At 39.9% G+C, this 14,356-nt stretch overlaps 1 protein-coding gene across 1 annotated transcript; it reads right to left on the bottom strand.

The window, feature by feature from the left end:
- Nucleotides 1–296: 296 nt before the first annotated feature.
- On the bottom strand, nucleotides 297–13,548 carry LOC148190217 (uncharacterized). Its single transcript, XM_088071362.1, has 7 exons — nucleotides 10,551–13,548; nucleotides 10,059–10,167; nucleotides 9,640–9,708; nucleotides 8,249–8,351; nucleotides 7,084–7,163; nucleotides 849–3,427; nucleotides 297–452 (listed from the first exon to the last, which is right to left on the bottom strand). The coding sequence occupies exons 1-7, from the start codon at nucleotides 13,062–13,064 to the stop codon at nucleotides 297–299; spliced, it is 5,610 nt and encodes a 1,869-aa protein (XP_087927488.1). The 5' UTR covers nucleotides 13,065–13,548.
- Between the last annotated feature and the right edge of the window lie 808 nt (nucleotides 13,549–14,356).

Below are 14,356 nucleotides of genomic sequence, written 5' to 3'. Positions count from 1 at the left end.
AATACTTGACATAAAACGAGGTTAGGACAAAAAATCGGCACATAGAGTCATTGTGAAAGGAAACAGGGTGTAGTAAAGGTAAGATAGTACAGAAAGGAAATAGAGTGAAGTGGAGGTAAGACAGAGAAAGGAAATAGAGTAAAGGGAAGGTAAGATAATTGTAACATGTAAAAGAGTGAAGGAAAGGGAAGATAATTGAGGAAGGAATCAGAGTGAAGGGTAGGTAAGACAGTAGAAAAAGGAAATAGAGTGAAGGGAAGATAAAATGATAGAGAAATAAAATTAAGAGCTTGCGGTTAGTCATTTTTGTGGAGGTCACTCGGTTGAGAACGGCTGCTCTGACGGGTGGGGAACGACCAAATCCTCTTCAGTAGCGATGGCCTTTTGGTCTTCGAATCCTGATCCTGAGCTTGAGCCTTCTGGTCATCCTTCTTCTTGCCCCTTGAGAACATCTGAAATAAAACAGGGCGTCAGTACAAAAGAAAAAAAACATAGCTTAAAGACTCCACGAGATGTCTACAAGTTGAAGCCAACTGAAGTTGATTGGCCTTGAAGATGTTTCATTTAAGTACCCACGGAGCTTATTTTCTGCATTACTCCTAAATCCCATAGAAAAATCCCATAGGCTCTTTGACAAGGGAACCGGGGCGAAGCTAACTTCTGCATTGGCCTACAGAAAAACATCATCCCTGGGGCTATTAGGCCCATTTTTCAACTCATTTATTCCCCACATGAGCCCCACATACAAATGTTGTAACCTAACTATGAACATAATGTGTCTTGTTTAATTTAGTTTGTCATTCAGTCTTTTCAAATCAATTTCACTTCACAGGTAAATGCACACATACCTTTCTGAAGAATGAGCTGATTCTGTTTGTCTTCTTGGCCTGGGTCTTATTGGCATCAGCAGAATCTATGACACCCTCCTCCTCCACAACATTGCCACTATCATCTCCAGAGTCAACAAGCCGGTCTGAGCATCTCGACAGAGGAAGGCTCTCTCTGGCATCCGAGATCTCATCCTCAAGGCATACTGTTGGAAACTGGCTGATGGACTGTGAAGGTTGGGTGTTTCCGGTGTCATCTGATATATTGATCTCATCCTCTTCGATGTAATCAACTAATTCCAGAGGGGTGAAGTCCACAGAGCAGATGTTGGTTGTAACTGGACAAGATGGGGAGAATTTGTGTCCAGATGATGGCTTACTCGATGACACCCTGACAGTCTCATCCGTTTGTTCGTCAGATATCGGATGGACCCTTCTCATCTGCCGTCTCTTGAAGATATTCAACCACAAATACTTCTGGACATTGATGATAGGCGCCTCTGTAAATCTGTCATCTTTACTCTTATGATCAGATTTTTTCTGTGTTGTTGCTGCCTCAAAGTCAGTATTGACGGATTCCATTTCAAAGGAAACAAACATCCTGTTGCATGCTGTTGTCATGTCCTCATGCTGCACATTAGTGGCCAACTTCAGAGGAACAGAGATTTGGTCTGCTTTCACAGCAGCCTTGTCCTCACTGGAGCTGAATGAGCTAGTGGGAGTCACCTCCTCAGGATACAGAGAGTTGGATTTTGCGTCTCTGCTTTCTGACTCTGTAACCTCATCCACACGCTGTTCTTCTGGCTGGATCTTATTTTTTGGTCTTGATTTGAAACACCTCTTACAAGCCTTACATGCAGAATGCATCTTCTTGTAGATCTTGCTTCTACATCTGCTTGCATGTTTTTTGTTGGACTTTGAAGACATTTGTGTCTTGGCAGTTGCTACGGTCTTGAGGACATTTTCATTCTTCTGGGGAGCTGCATCCATCTTCACAAAGGACGCCTCTCCAGGAAATGGAGATCCTGTTTTTTTCAGATCAGTGTCCATCATTGTTGATTTGCCTTTGGCTGACTCAACGTGCTCATCAACATGTACTGTTGCTAACGGTCCTGGAGTTGCATCTGTAGCTGCTACCACACTGTACTCCATCTTTGTGTCCATGCTGCCCTCTGTTGTGACTTCCTTATCCATCATACCTGTTATTACCAGTGGTACAGAGGTCAGGTGTGCTTCAACAGTAGTCCTATCCTCACTGGAGCTGAATGAGTCAGCGAAAGACAACTCTTCAAGACAGGGAGAGCCAGATTTCGAGTCTCTGCTTTCTGACTCGACAGTCTCATCCACATCCTGTTCATTTACCGGCTGGATCTTATTTCTTGGTCTTGATCTGAAACAGCTCTTACAAGCCTTCCATGCAGAATATATCTTCTTGTAGGTCTTGCTTGTATATCTGCTTGCAGATTTCTTATGTTTTGTGTCAGACTTACATGATGTCTGTGTCTTGGCAGCTACAACTGTTTTGTGGACATTTCTATCATCCGTCTGGGGGGTTGTATCCATATTCACTAAGGACACCTCTCCAGGAGATAAAGATCCTGTTTTTTGTGGATCAATGTCTGTCATTGTGGATTTGTCTTTGGCTGACTCCACAACCTCATCCACGTCCTGTTCTTTTACGAGCTGGATCTTATGTCTTCGTTTTGATCTGAAACAGCTCTTACAAGCCTTCCATGCAGATTGAATCTTCTTGTAGGTCTTGCTTCTATATCTGCTTGAAGACTTCTTATATTTTTTATCAGACTGAGATGTCTGTGTCTTGGCAGCTACACCTCTCTTGTGGACATTTCTGTCATCCTTCTGGGGGGCTGCATCCGTCTTCTCTAAGGACACCTCTCCAGGACGTAGAGATCCTGTTTTCTGTAGATCAAGGTCTGTCGTTGTGGATTTGCCTTTGGCTGACTCCACAACCTCATCCACATTCTGTTCTTTCACTAGCTGGATCTTATGTCTACGTCTTGATCTGAAGCAGCTCTTACAAGCCTTCCATGCAGACTGTATCTTCTTGTAGGCCTGGCTTTTACATCTGCTTGCAGATTTCTTATATTTTTTGTCTGACTGAGAAGATGTCAGTATCTTTGCAGCTACAACTGTCTTGTGGACTCTGTCATCCTTCTGGGGGGCTGCATCCGTTTCTTCCTGGTGCTCAGCAAACACTCTTCGGAGGGCAAAAAAATGCTCCAACTCTCTATCCACCTTCTGGTGAAAAGCTGCTGAGTGTTTGCCTTCATCGCCAGCAGTCTCTTCTGCCGCCCACCCAGACATTTTCTGCATCAGCTCTCTGATATTACACAAACTCTGACCCAGTATGTCTTCCACCATTTCGTTGACATTATCAGCGATAACGGAGGGGGTCAGAGAAGTTGAGAAGACCGTTGCCTCACTTTTGTTGCTGGAGGGTCCCGGCTTTGAAGCAGTCTCTCTGTCTTTCAAATGTTCTCCCTCTTTCTCCATCATATCTGGATCCAGTGGGCTTTGTTCGACAGTCTGTTGGAGAAACACAAAAAGTGGGAAACTGTAAAATAGAGCTACTACTAGTGCTGCTCACTTTGAAATCTTTTTGTACAGATGACTAAATACATGCCTTAACGTGCAATTTGTAACATATTCTGTTAAGCTATATTACTCAAATTAAAGGTGCTGTATGTGTCTCTTGAGAAAGATAGTTGATGTTGAGTCAAATTCACAGGTCGTACCGACATTTTAGGTAGGCAGTCAATCAAAACATTGATCCAAAGAATCTGTATTTGATTACCCAGGACTGATACCCAATCAACTTTCTTTCTTTGTCCTTTTTGGTAATGTATCAATGAAACAAACATTAAATATCAATTGTCATTATATAAATGTTTGATATTGCAAATCCAATTAAACTTAAAGTATTCAACTATATTTATAAAATCAATTGGTTTTCCAGTCCACTCAGTACATTTTGCTGCAATAAAAATGATTGAAGTGAGATAAACAGACTGCAAACTTTGTCTATTTGGTTAAAAAGATGTTAACATAGTTTTACTTTTGATGAAAGTAATGTATTGCAGTGTTCCAACATATAATTATTACATATAAAAATAAGACAACACTTAAACGTAAAATGTGAGGCCTTTGGTGATTCCCACCCCTCATATACACTATTAATCTGAAAAGTAACTAGAACCTGTTGTGTTAAATGAATGTAGAGCAAATCAAAGTAAAATATTTTTCTCCAAAATTTAGTTTAAGTGTGGGAGATATATAAAGTAGCCTAAAATTGAAATACCTTAAAGAAATATGATAAATACCTTTTCCTGTTGAGACATCTTCAATTGTTCTCTGTTTTTGCTTTTCATATTTTTCTTCATACTTCTTCTGCAATGGATGCTCTGTCGTCAGTTAAAGTAGAAGTTTTTCCTCTCTCGTTCTGGGATATTGTCAGTTCAGATATCTGGACTGAAATGAGATATTGAAACTCAAAGCCTGTACTTGTAATGATGGAACACTGGTGATGGCATAAAGCAGTGATGTCATAAAGCAGCCATTCCATTCTAAATTGTCATGAACATTCCACACACGTGCACTTACATCACACACACACACACACACACACACACCCCCTTACATTACACACACACACACACACACACACACACACACTTACATCACACACACACAAACACACACACACACACACACACACACACTTACATCACACACATATGAATGCACAGCATTTACAGCATTAGTACTGTATAACTATATTTCATATGAAGACATATTTTTATATCAGTGCAAATTAATTATATTATCATTCAATATCTGCTATATACCAACATCCAATTCTTCAGGAGAGGATTTGAAGTTTGTTTACAACATATCATTAAAAACTTTGGGAGACTCTAATTCAACTAGTGTGTCATAAATTTAAATTTTTAAGCAGTAAAATATAGAGACAGCAGTAGGAATGGCCTTAAGATCTGATATTACCATGATACTCAATTTACAATAGTATTTAGAGAGAGAGAGAATAGAGTATTATTTTTTTTAACCATTCTTTCGTGCATATATATATTATACATGCAGACACAGATAAATTGTGATTTATTAACCATAATGCCCAAAATAAACATTTTTTTCCACATAAGACAAATGAGTTCTGAGAGGCTGTTTATCTCACTTAAGGCAAAATGAAAAATGTCTTCAAAATTCTAGTGGTTGAACAAAAGTTAATTTCAATTTGTATTGTCAGTAATTTAAATAGGCTATATCAAAATAATTCTACTTGACCTCCATGTATCAGTGAAATATTGCCACAGACAATATTGTGATGCTACGCTAAATTGGTCACCCAGTCATCCCCACCCCCAGCATCGTATAATGTCTTACAAGATCAGGTATCATAATAATTTAGAATTGCTCCCTCAATGAGAGTTCAACACTCTGCTGTCTTACACACTACACATATAATTATACATACTTTGGTTCTTTATATGGTACATACATAACAAGCACACCGCTAAGGGCAAATCTAAAATATAGTGTTTTCAATTCCCTAATGAAAAGCAAAAGTCTGACTCATGTAGCCTGTTAATATCGCAAGATTTATAAACATTAGAAAATGCACCCACCTTGTATTTCACACCATTTCATAGGGAAATTTAGGTTTTTGGGTTTTTTTGTTTTTTTTTAACCAAACTAGATTTATCTGAATGCTTTAGTTACTTTGCAAATTATTTTCTTTTTGCATAAAAACATTTAATACATGTACAGCTCTAAATAATTTTGAGGTTCTTCTGGGATGTCTTTTTTTTAAGTCAGAGTTTTAGGTGGGTTTTTCTTTCAATAATTTTGAGGGGTTTGGGGCATTTTTTCTGTTTTTATAACTGAGTTGTTTGGGGGGGGGTTAAATTAAAATCATTTTGAGGGTTTTCATGTGTGTTTTTTTCTGTTGTTTTTGATCTTCTTGTGTTTGTCTTTTTTGGATTTTTTTCATTGGGTTCTTTAACTTTCAATACTTATACAACGTTATACTGATTATACGTACTTACCTTTACTTAGGAAACATTTTCAATGAAGGACTTTCACTTGTATCATTTTCAGAGTCTGGTATTAGTTCTTTTACTTAAGTATCTTACACTTCATCCTCCACTGTTGGTCAGTACTGAGCATATGACTTGATAATGGTGATCACACGAGTTGTGTTAGAGTTTGTAAACTGAGGTTTTAATTGTAGTTTTACTGCTATTAAACATGGCCCACGATCAATCAATAAAGCAACATGTTTCTCCATGAATTCAAGGTAACACTGCAAGACTAACTGATATACTAATGGTCATTTTGAGGGGGGGAAGTATGATAATACATCCGCTAAGCTTTTTGGTTGTGTTGCTGCTGTCTACATTTCTCCTGATGAAAATTCAAAAAATACATTATTGGTATACGCATGTTGACATGTTTTTGTTTTGTTTTTCTTGTGTACCATAAGTACATGGTTCGCACCTGTGAAGCCCTGTGTTGTACAACGACAATAACCTTGAAGCAACATGTATAAATCATAGGAGACAGGGAAAGAACATTTTTTAGCTTGCTACATGAAGTCGATTTAAACATTTGTTATGATGTTGGACCTTCTTTTCTTGATTAGGGGTGCAAACAATTAGAATAAACCTGGCACTGATTATGTTTGCAGTCTCTTTTTATGCATCTCCAATATCTCCATATCTCCAGTGTCTGCTGTTGCTAATGTGTTATTCATATAAGTGAATAAAAATGTAATGATTTGAAAAATATTTCAGAATAAACACTGGGGTAGACATTTGTCAAATACTCACTGTAGTCAATGTTTAATTGTCTATTAGTAGTATAAATTTCAGAGTCTTTCATGTATTCAACCTTTGATTCCTATAAAGCAAAAGCTTCAAATATTTATTCAGTTACTCTTTGTTGTTAAATAGTAAACAGTACAGACAGTGTGTGTGTGTGTGTGTGTGTGTGTGTGTGTGTGTGTGTTACATGGCATGGGAGACCGGATATCTCACTGTGTTGTCCTCCTCTTTCACCACATTGTCAGGGAGAGGGGGGTTGTCATGAATATCCACAGAGTCCTTGTCATCCATCCTGTCAACATTAAAGAATCCTTTTGATTTTTGGTTAAATGGCTACAAGTTTTAAAATGACATGTAAAGTCTGTTTGTGTGGTGTTTTAAAGAAGTGAGCTTACCAGACCTCTGCAGCATGCTCCCCATCTCAGCTTTAGGCTGGCGGTGCCACGCTACATTAGCAGCTGATAGCAAAACACACCTGAATCAGTAAAGAGACACTTCATACTAAAACTGAAAACGTACATATTTTTCTCTCACCTGTAGTGCTGTTGATTATTCTAGATTGTTTCATTTTTTTAGTGAGTTGCTTAGCGTTTGAGATATCGACTGTAGAGATGTCTGTCTCCTCTCCATGATAATGTAACTATATGTCACCTGTCTTGTGGAGCTCAAAATGCCAAAAAATGATTTTGTCTCTTTTTCAGAAATCATGACCCAACCAATCTCCAACACTCAACACCACAAGTCAAATCAGTCTACATTGATAAACAGCACGACAGGTAAGAGGAAAAATATTTATTTTTGTATTTTGGGGTTGAATTGTCCCTTAAAGCTTTAAGTGTTGTCAAACTCCATCTAAAAAAGAAGATAATGTAATATGATTACCAGAGCACTTAGTGATAGGATTTACAACATCGATAAATCGTACACACAATATACCATCAGAACCAGCACATCATGTCACGTTGACCAAACAACATCAGTCTATTGATTTTTTTTTTTTTTGTTTATTTATTTGAGGTAATGGGGTGGTGGGGTTGTTAAGTGGAGAGTTTACTCATCAAGGGAACAGCAGCTCTGATAGCACTAGTGCTGGTAAGCAGGAGCATGTTAGCTTTTGTGTCCGCACAGCTGGAGATCTCGCTGTCATCAGGACCAAGGCATTTCTTTCAGTAGGGTAAAATGAGGAAAGGGTCAGGCAACACTTGGTCCAACTACACATAAAACAGGTAAGTAATAGAGCATTAGCACGCTGCAACCAAAACAACCACCACGTCCTTCACTGATAAAGTAGTTCTTGTTGGAGACACTTTAGAGCAGCATTAGTGTTTATACAACAAAAGATAAATGGTTAATGTATCCTGGGTTAATGTATCCTATCCTAGACCTCGGCAAGTGGTTTCAGTGATTGGATAAGAATTGCATCTTGGTGGTTGTTTACACCTGTACTTGGCACTGTCCAGCTGTGATCAGATCTCCCATGTTGTTTGTCTGCCTCCTGGAAGAGTGCATCTGTCTCCATGAATGTTGGTGTTTTTAGATGTTTAATCACTGCAGACCGACCTGCAGAACTCATCTTCACAATCTGCTTCTGGCAGCACCAGGAAGAGGCCTGGTGTTGCATCTGTGTTGAAGTTTTTCTCTATCAGTTTGTCCATTACACCCTCTGAGTGTAATGAGGGGATGGGAGACACCTCTTCAGGACATGTCGAGTTAAATTTTGAGTCATTGCTTTCTGACTCAAAAGCATCATCCAAATCTTCCTCCGCTGTTGGCTAGATCTTATTACTTGGTCTTTATCTGAAACAGCACTCCCACTCAGACTTCATTTAATGCACAACATACAATCAGAGCAAGCACATCATTTGAAATAGACCAAACAACAATACTATTTATTTTTTGTTTTTTTATTTAAGGAAATAGACTAAATGGTAAACTAAGAAGAACAGGGACCAACTCCAGATCTTCTGCCAGTGCCTTGGTCAGAAGCATTGACAGGAGTAATTAACCTAGCCTACATGTTTTTGATTGTGGGGGAAACCGGAGCACCCGGAGGAAACCCACACAGACACGGGGAGAACATGCCAACTCCACACAGAAAGGACCTGGGTCACCCGGGACCTTCTTGCTGTGAGGCAACAGTGCTAACCACTGATCCACCGTGCTGCCAAATGGTAAATGGACTGCAATTGTTTAGCACTTTTCTAGTCTTTTGACCACTCAAAGCGCTTTCACACCACATGTCACATTCACCCATTCACACACACATTCATACACTGGTGACCGAGGCTACCAGTGTATGAATGTGTGTGTACCAGTGAGAGTAGAGAGAAATTAAGATAGTAAAGAAAGGAAATAGAGTGAAGGTGAGAAAGCAGAGCAGAGGAAGATTTTTTTTTATGTCACACATACATTACACAGCAAAACTGTCCTCTGCATTTAACCAAAAGCAGTGAGCAGCAGCAAGCAGCTGCGTGCAGCGGTCCGAACCAACCCCAGATCTTCTGCCAGTGCAGTGGGCAGGACCCCTGACAGGAGCAATTAACGTAACATATGTGTTTTGATGCGGGGAAACCGGAGCACCCGGAGGAAACCCAAAGAGACACAGGTAGATCATGCTAACTCCACACAGAAAAGACCTTGAATGGCTGAAACTCAAACCTGGGGCCTTCTGGATGTGAGGCAGCAGTCCTCACGACTGATCCACCATGCCGTCCCAAAGAAAGGAAATATAGGGAAGTGAAGGTAAGATAGAAGAGAAAGGAAAAAGAGACAGGGTAAGATAAGATAGAGAAAGGAAATAGTGAAGTAAAGGTAAGACAGAGAAAGGAAACAGAGTAAAGCTGAGGGAAGATAGTAGAGAAAAGAAATAGAGTTTAGGGTGGCGATTTGAAGAGGTCAGTCATGTGGGAATGGCTGCTCTGATGGAAACAGAACAGCCAAATCCTCCTCACCAGTGATGGCCTTTTGGTCTCCGAATCCTGATCCTGAACTGGAGCCTTCTGGTCCTCCTTCTTCTTGCCCTTTAAGAATACTTGACATAAAACGAGGTTAGGACAAAAAATCGGCACATAGAGTCATTGTGAAAGGAAACAGGGTGTAGTAAAGGTAAGATAGTACAGAAAGGAAATAGAGTGAAGTGGAGGTAAGACAGAGAAAGGAAATAGAGTAAAGGGAAGGTAAGATAATTGTAACATGTAAAAGAGTGAAGGGAAGGGAAGATAATTGAGGAAGGAATCAGAGTGAAGGGTAGGTAAGACAGTAGAAAAAGGAAATAGAGTGAAGGGAAGATAAAATGATAGAGAAATAAAATTAAGAGCTTGCGGTTAGTCATTTTTGTGGAGGTCACTCGGTTGAGAACGGCTGCTCTGACGGGTGGGGAACGACCAAATCCTCTTCAGTAGCGATGGCCTTTTGGTCTTCGAATCCTGATCCTGAGCTTGAGCCTTCTGGTCATCCTTCTTCTTGCCCCTTGAGAACATCTGAAATAAAACAGGGCGTCAGTACAAAAGAAAAAAAACATAGCTTAAAGACTCCACGAGATGTCTACAAGTTGAAGCCAACTGAAGTTGATTGGCCTTGAAGATGTTTCATTTAAGTACCCACGGAGCTTATTTTCTGCATTACTCCTAAATCCCATAGAAAAATCCCATAGGCTCTTTGACAAGGGAACCGGGGCGAAGCTAACTTCTGCATTGGCCTACAGAAAAACATCATCCCTGGGGCTATTAGGCCCATTTTTCAACTCATTTATTCCCCACATGAGCCCCACATACAAATGTTGTAACCTAACTAAACTATGAACATAATGTGTCTTGTTTAATTTAGTTTGTCATTCAGTCTTTTCAAATCAATTTCACTTCACAGGTAAATGCACACATACCTTTCTGAAGAATGAGCTGATTCTGTTTGTCTTCTTGGCCTGGGTCCTATTGGCATCAGCAGAATCTATGACACCCTCCTCCTCCACAACATTGCCACTATCATCTCCAGAGTCAACAAGCCGGTCTGAGCATCTCGACAGAGGAAGGCTCTCTCTGGCATCCGAGATCTCATCCTCAAGGCATACTGTTGGAAACTGGCTGATGGACTGTGAAGGTTGGGTGTTTCCGGTGTCATCTGATATATTGATCTCATCCTCTTCGATGTAATCAACTAATTCCAGAGGGGTGAAGTCCACAGAGCAGATGTTGGTTGTAACTGGACAAGATGGGGAGAATTTGTGTCCAGATGATGGCTTACTCAATGACACCTTGACAGTCTCATCCGTTTGTTCGTCAGATATCGGATGGACCCTTCTCATCTGCCGTCTCTTGAAGATATTCAACCACAAATACTTCTGGACATTGATGATAGGCGCCTCTGTAAATCTGTCATCTTTACTCTTATGATCAGATTTTTTCTGTGTTGTTGCTGCCTCAAAGTCAGTATTGACGGATTCCATTTCAAAGGAAACAAACATCCTGTTGCATGCTGTTGTCATGTCCTCATGCTGCACATTATTGGCCAACTTCAGAGGAACAGAGATTTGGTCTGCTTTCACAGCAGCCTTGTCCTCACTGGAGCTGAATGAGCTAGTGGGAGTCACCTCCTCAGGATACAGAGAGTTGGATTTTGCGTCTCTGCTTTCTGACTCTGTAACCTCATCCACACGCTGTTCTTCTGGCTGGATCTTATTTTTTGGTCTTGATTTGAAACACCTCTTACAAGCCTTACATGCAGAATGCATCTTCTTGTAGATCTTGCTTCTACATCTGCTTGCATGTTTTTTGTTGGACTTTGAAGACATTTGTGTCTTGGCAGTTGCTACGGTCTTGAGGACATTTTCATTCTTCTGGGGAGCTGCATCCGTCTTCACAAAGGACGCCTCTCCAGGAAATGGAGATCCTGTTTTTTTCAGATCAGTGTCCATCATTGTTGATTTGCCTTTGGCTGACTCAACGTGCTCATCAACATGTACTGTTGCTAACGGTCCTGGAGTTGCATCTGTAGCTGCTACCACACTGTACTCCATCTTTGTGTCCATGCTGCCCTCTGTTGTGACTTCCTTATCCATCATACCTGTTATTACCAGTGGTACAGAGGTCAGGTGTGCTTCAACAGTAGTCCTATCCTCACTGGAGCTGAATGAGTCAGCGAAAGACAACTCTTCAAGACAGGGAGAGCCAGATTTCGAGTCTCTGCTTTCTGACTCGACAGTCTCATCCACATCCTGTTCTTTTACCGGCTGGATCTTATTTCTTGGTCTTAATCTGAAACAGCTCTTACAAGCCTTCCACGCAGAATATATCTTTTTGTAGATCTTGCTTCTACATCGGCTTGCAGATTTCTTATGTTTTGTGTCAGACTTACATGATGTCTGTGTCTTGGCAGCTACACCTCTCTTGTGGACATTTCTATCATCCGTCTGGGGGGTTGTATCCATATTCACTAAGGACACCTCTCCAGGAGATAAAGATCCTGTTTTTTGTGGATCAATGTCTGTAATTGTGGATTTGCCTTTGGCTGACTCCACAACCTCGTCCACGTCCTGTTCTTTTACGAGCTGGATCTTATGTCTTCGTTTTGATCTGAAACAGCTCTTACAAGCCTTCCATGCAGATTGAATCTTCTTGTAGGTCTTGCTTCTATATCTGCTTGAAGACTTCTTATATTTTTTATCAGACTGAGATGTCTGTGTCTTGGCAGCTACACCTCTCTTGTGGACATTTCTGTCATCCTTCTGGGGGGTTGCATCCGTCTTCTCTAAGGACACCTCTCCAGGACGTAGAGATCCTGTTTTCTGTAGATCAAGGTCTGTTGTTGTGGATTTGCCTTTGGCTGACTCCACAACCTCATCCACATTCTGTTCTTTTACTAGCTGGATCTTATGTCTACGTCTTGATCTGAAGCAGCTCTTACAAGCCTTCCATGCAGACTGTATCTTCTTGTAGGCCTGGCTTTTACATCTGCTTGCAGATTTCTTATATTTTTTGTCTGACTGAGAAGATGTCAGTATCTTTGCAGCTACAACTGTCTTGTGGACTCTGTCATCCTTCTGGGGGGCTGCATCTGTTTCTTCCTGGTGCTCAGCAAACACTCTTCGGAGGGCAAAAAAATGCTCCAACTCTCTATCCACCTTCTGGTGAAAAGCTGCTGAGTGTTTGCCTTCATCGCCAGCAGTCTCTTCCGCCGCCCACCCAGACATTTTCTGCATCAGCTCACTGATATTACACAAACTCTGACCCAGTATGTCTTCCACCATTTCGTTGACATTATCAGCGATAACGGAGGGGGTCAGAGAAGTTGAGAAGACCGTTGCCTCACTTTTGTTGCTGGAGGGTCCCGGCTTTGAAGCAGTCTCTCTGTCTTTCAAATGTTCTCCCTCTTTCTCCATCATATCTGGATCCAGTGGGCTTTGTTCGACAGTCTGTTGGAGAAACACAAAAAGTGGGAAACTGTAAAATAGAGCTACTACTAGTGCTGCTCACTTTGAAATCTTTTTGTACAGACGACTAAATACATGCCTTAACATGCAATTTGTAACATATTCTGTTAAGCTATATTACTCAAATTAAAGGTGCTGTATGTGTCTCTTGAGAAAGATAGTTGATGTTGACTCAAATTCACAGGTCGTGCCAACATTTTAGGTAGGCAGTCAATCAAAACATTGATCCAAAGAATCTGGATTTGATTACCTAGGACTGACACCCAATCAACTTTCTTTCTTTGTCCTCTGAAAAGAATCAATACAGCATAGTGTGCAATTTTTTTTTGGTAATGTATCAATGAAACAAACATCAAATATCAATTCTGTCATTATATAAATGTTTGATATTGCAAATCCAATTAAACTTAAAGTATTCAACTATATTTATAAAATCAATTGGTTTTCCAGTCCACTCAGTACATTTTGCTGCAATAAAAATGACTGAAGTGAGATAAACAGACTGCAAACTTTGTCTATTTGGTTAAAAAGATGTTAACATAGTTTTACTTTTGATGAAAGTAATGTATTGCAGTGTTCCAACATATAATTATTACATATAAAAATAAGACAACACTTAAACGTAAAATGTCATATTGTGAGGCCTTTGGTGATTCCCACCCCTCATATAAACTATTAATCTGAAAAGTAACTAGAACCTGTTGTGTTAAATGAATGTAGAGCAAATCAAAGTAAAATATTTTTCTCCAAAATTTAGTTTAAGTGTGGGAGATATATAAAGTAGCCTAAAATTGAAATACTTAAAGAAATATGATAAATACCTTTTCCTGTTGAGACATCTTCAATTGTTCTCTGTTTTTGCTTTTCATATTTTTCTTCATACTTCTTCTGCAATGGATGTTCTGTCTTCAGTTAAAGTAGAAGTTTTTCCTCTCTCGTTCTGGGATGTTGTCAGTTCAGATATCTGGACTGAAATGAAATATTGAAACTCAAAGCCTGTACTTGTAATGATGGAACACTGGTGATGGCATAAAGCAGTGATGTCATAAAGCAGCCATTCCATTCTAAATTGTCATGAACATTCCACACACGTGCACTTACATCACACACATATGAATGCACAGCATTTACAGAATTAGTACTGTATAACTATATTTCATATAAAGACATATTTTATATAAGTGCAAATGAATTATATTATCATTCAATATCTGCTATATACCAACATCCAATTCTTCAGGAGA

The sequence above is a fragment of the Plectropomus leopardus genome, chromosome 2, assembly GCF_026936395.1.
Source record: "Plectropomus leopardus strain MGB_pleo_1.0 chromosome 2, ASM2693639v1, whole genome shotgun sequence".
Classification (NCBI taxonomy): Eukaryota; Metazoa; Chordata; class Actinopteri; order Perciformes; family Serranidae; genus Plectropomus; species Plectropomus leopardus.
The sequence above is the reverse complement of the archived record's forward strand: the minus strand, read 5'-3'. Positions and strand labels throughout refer to the sequence as shown.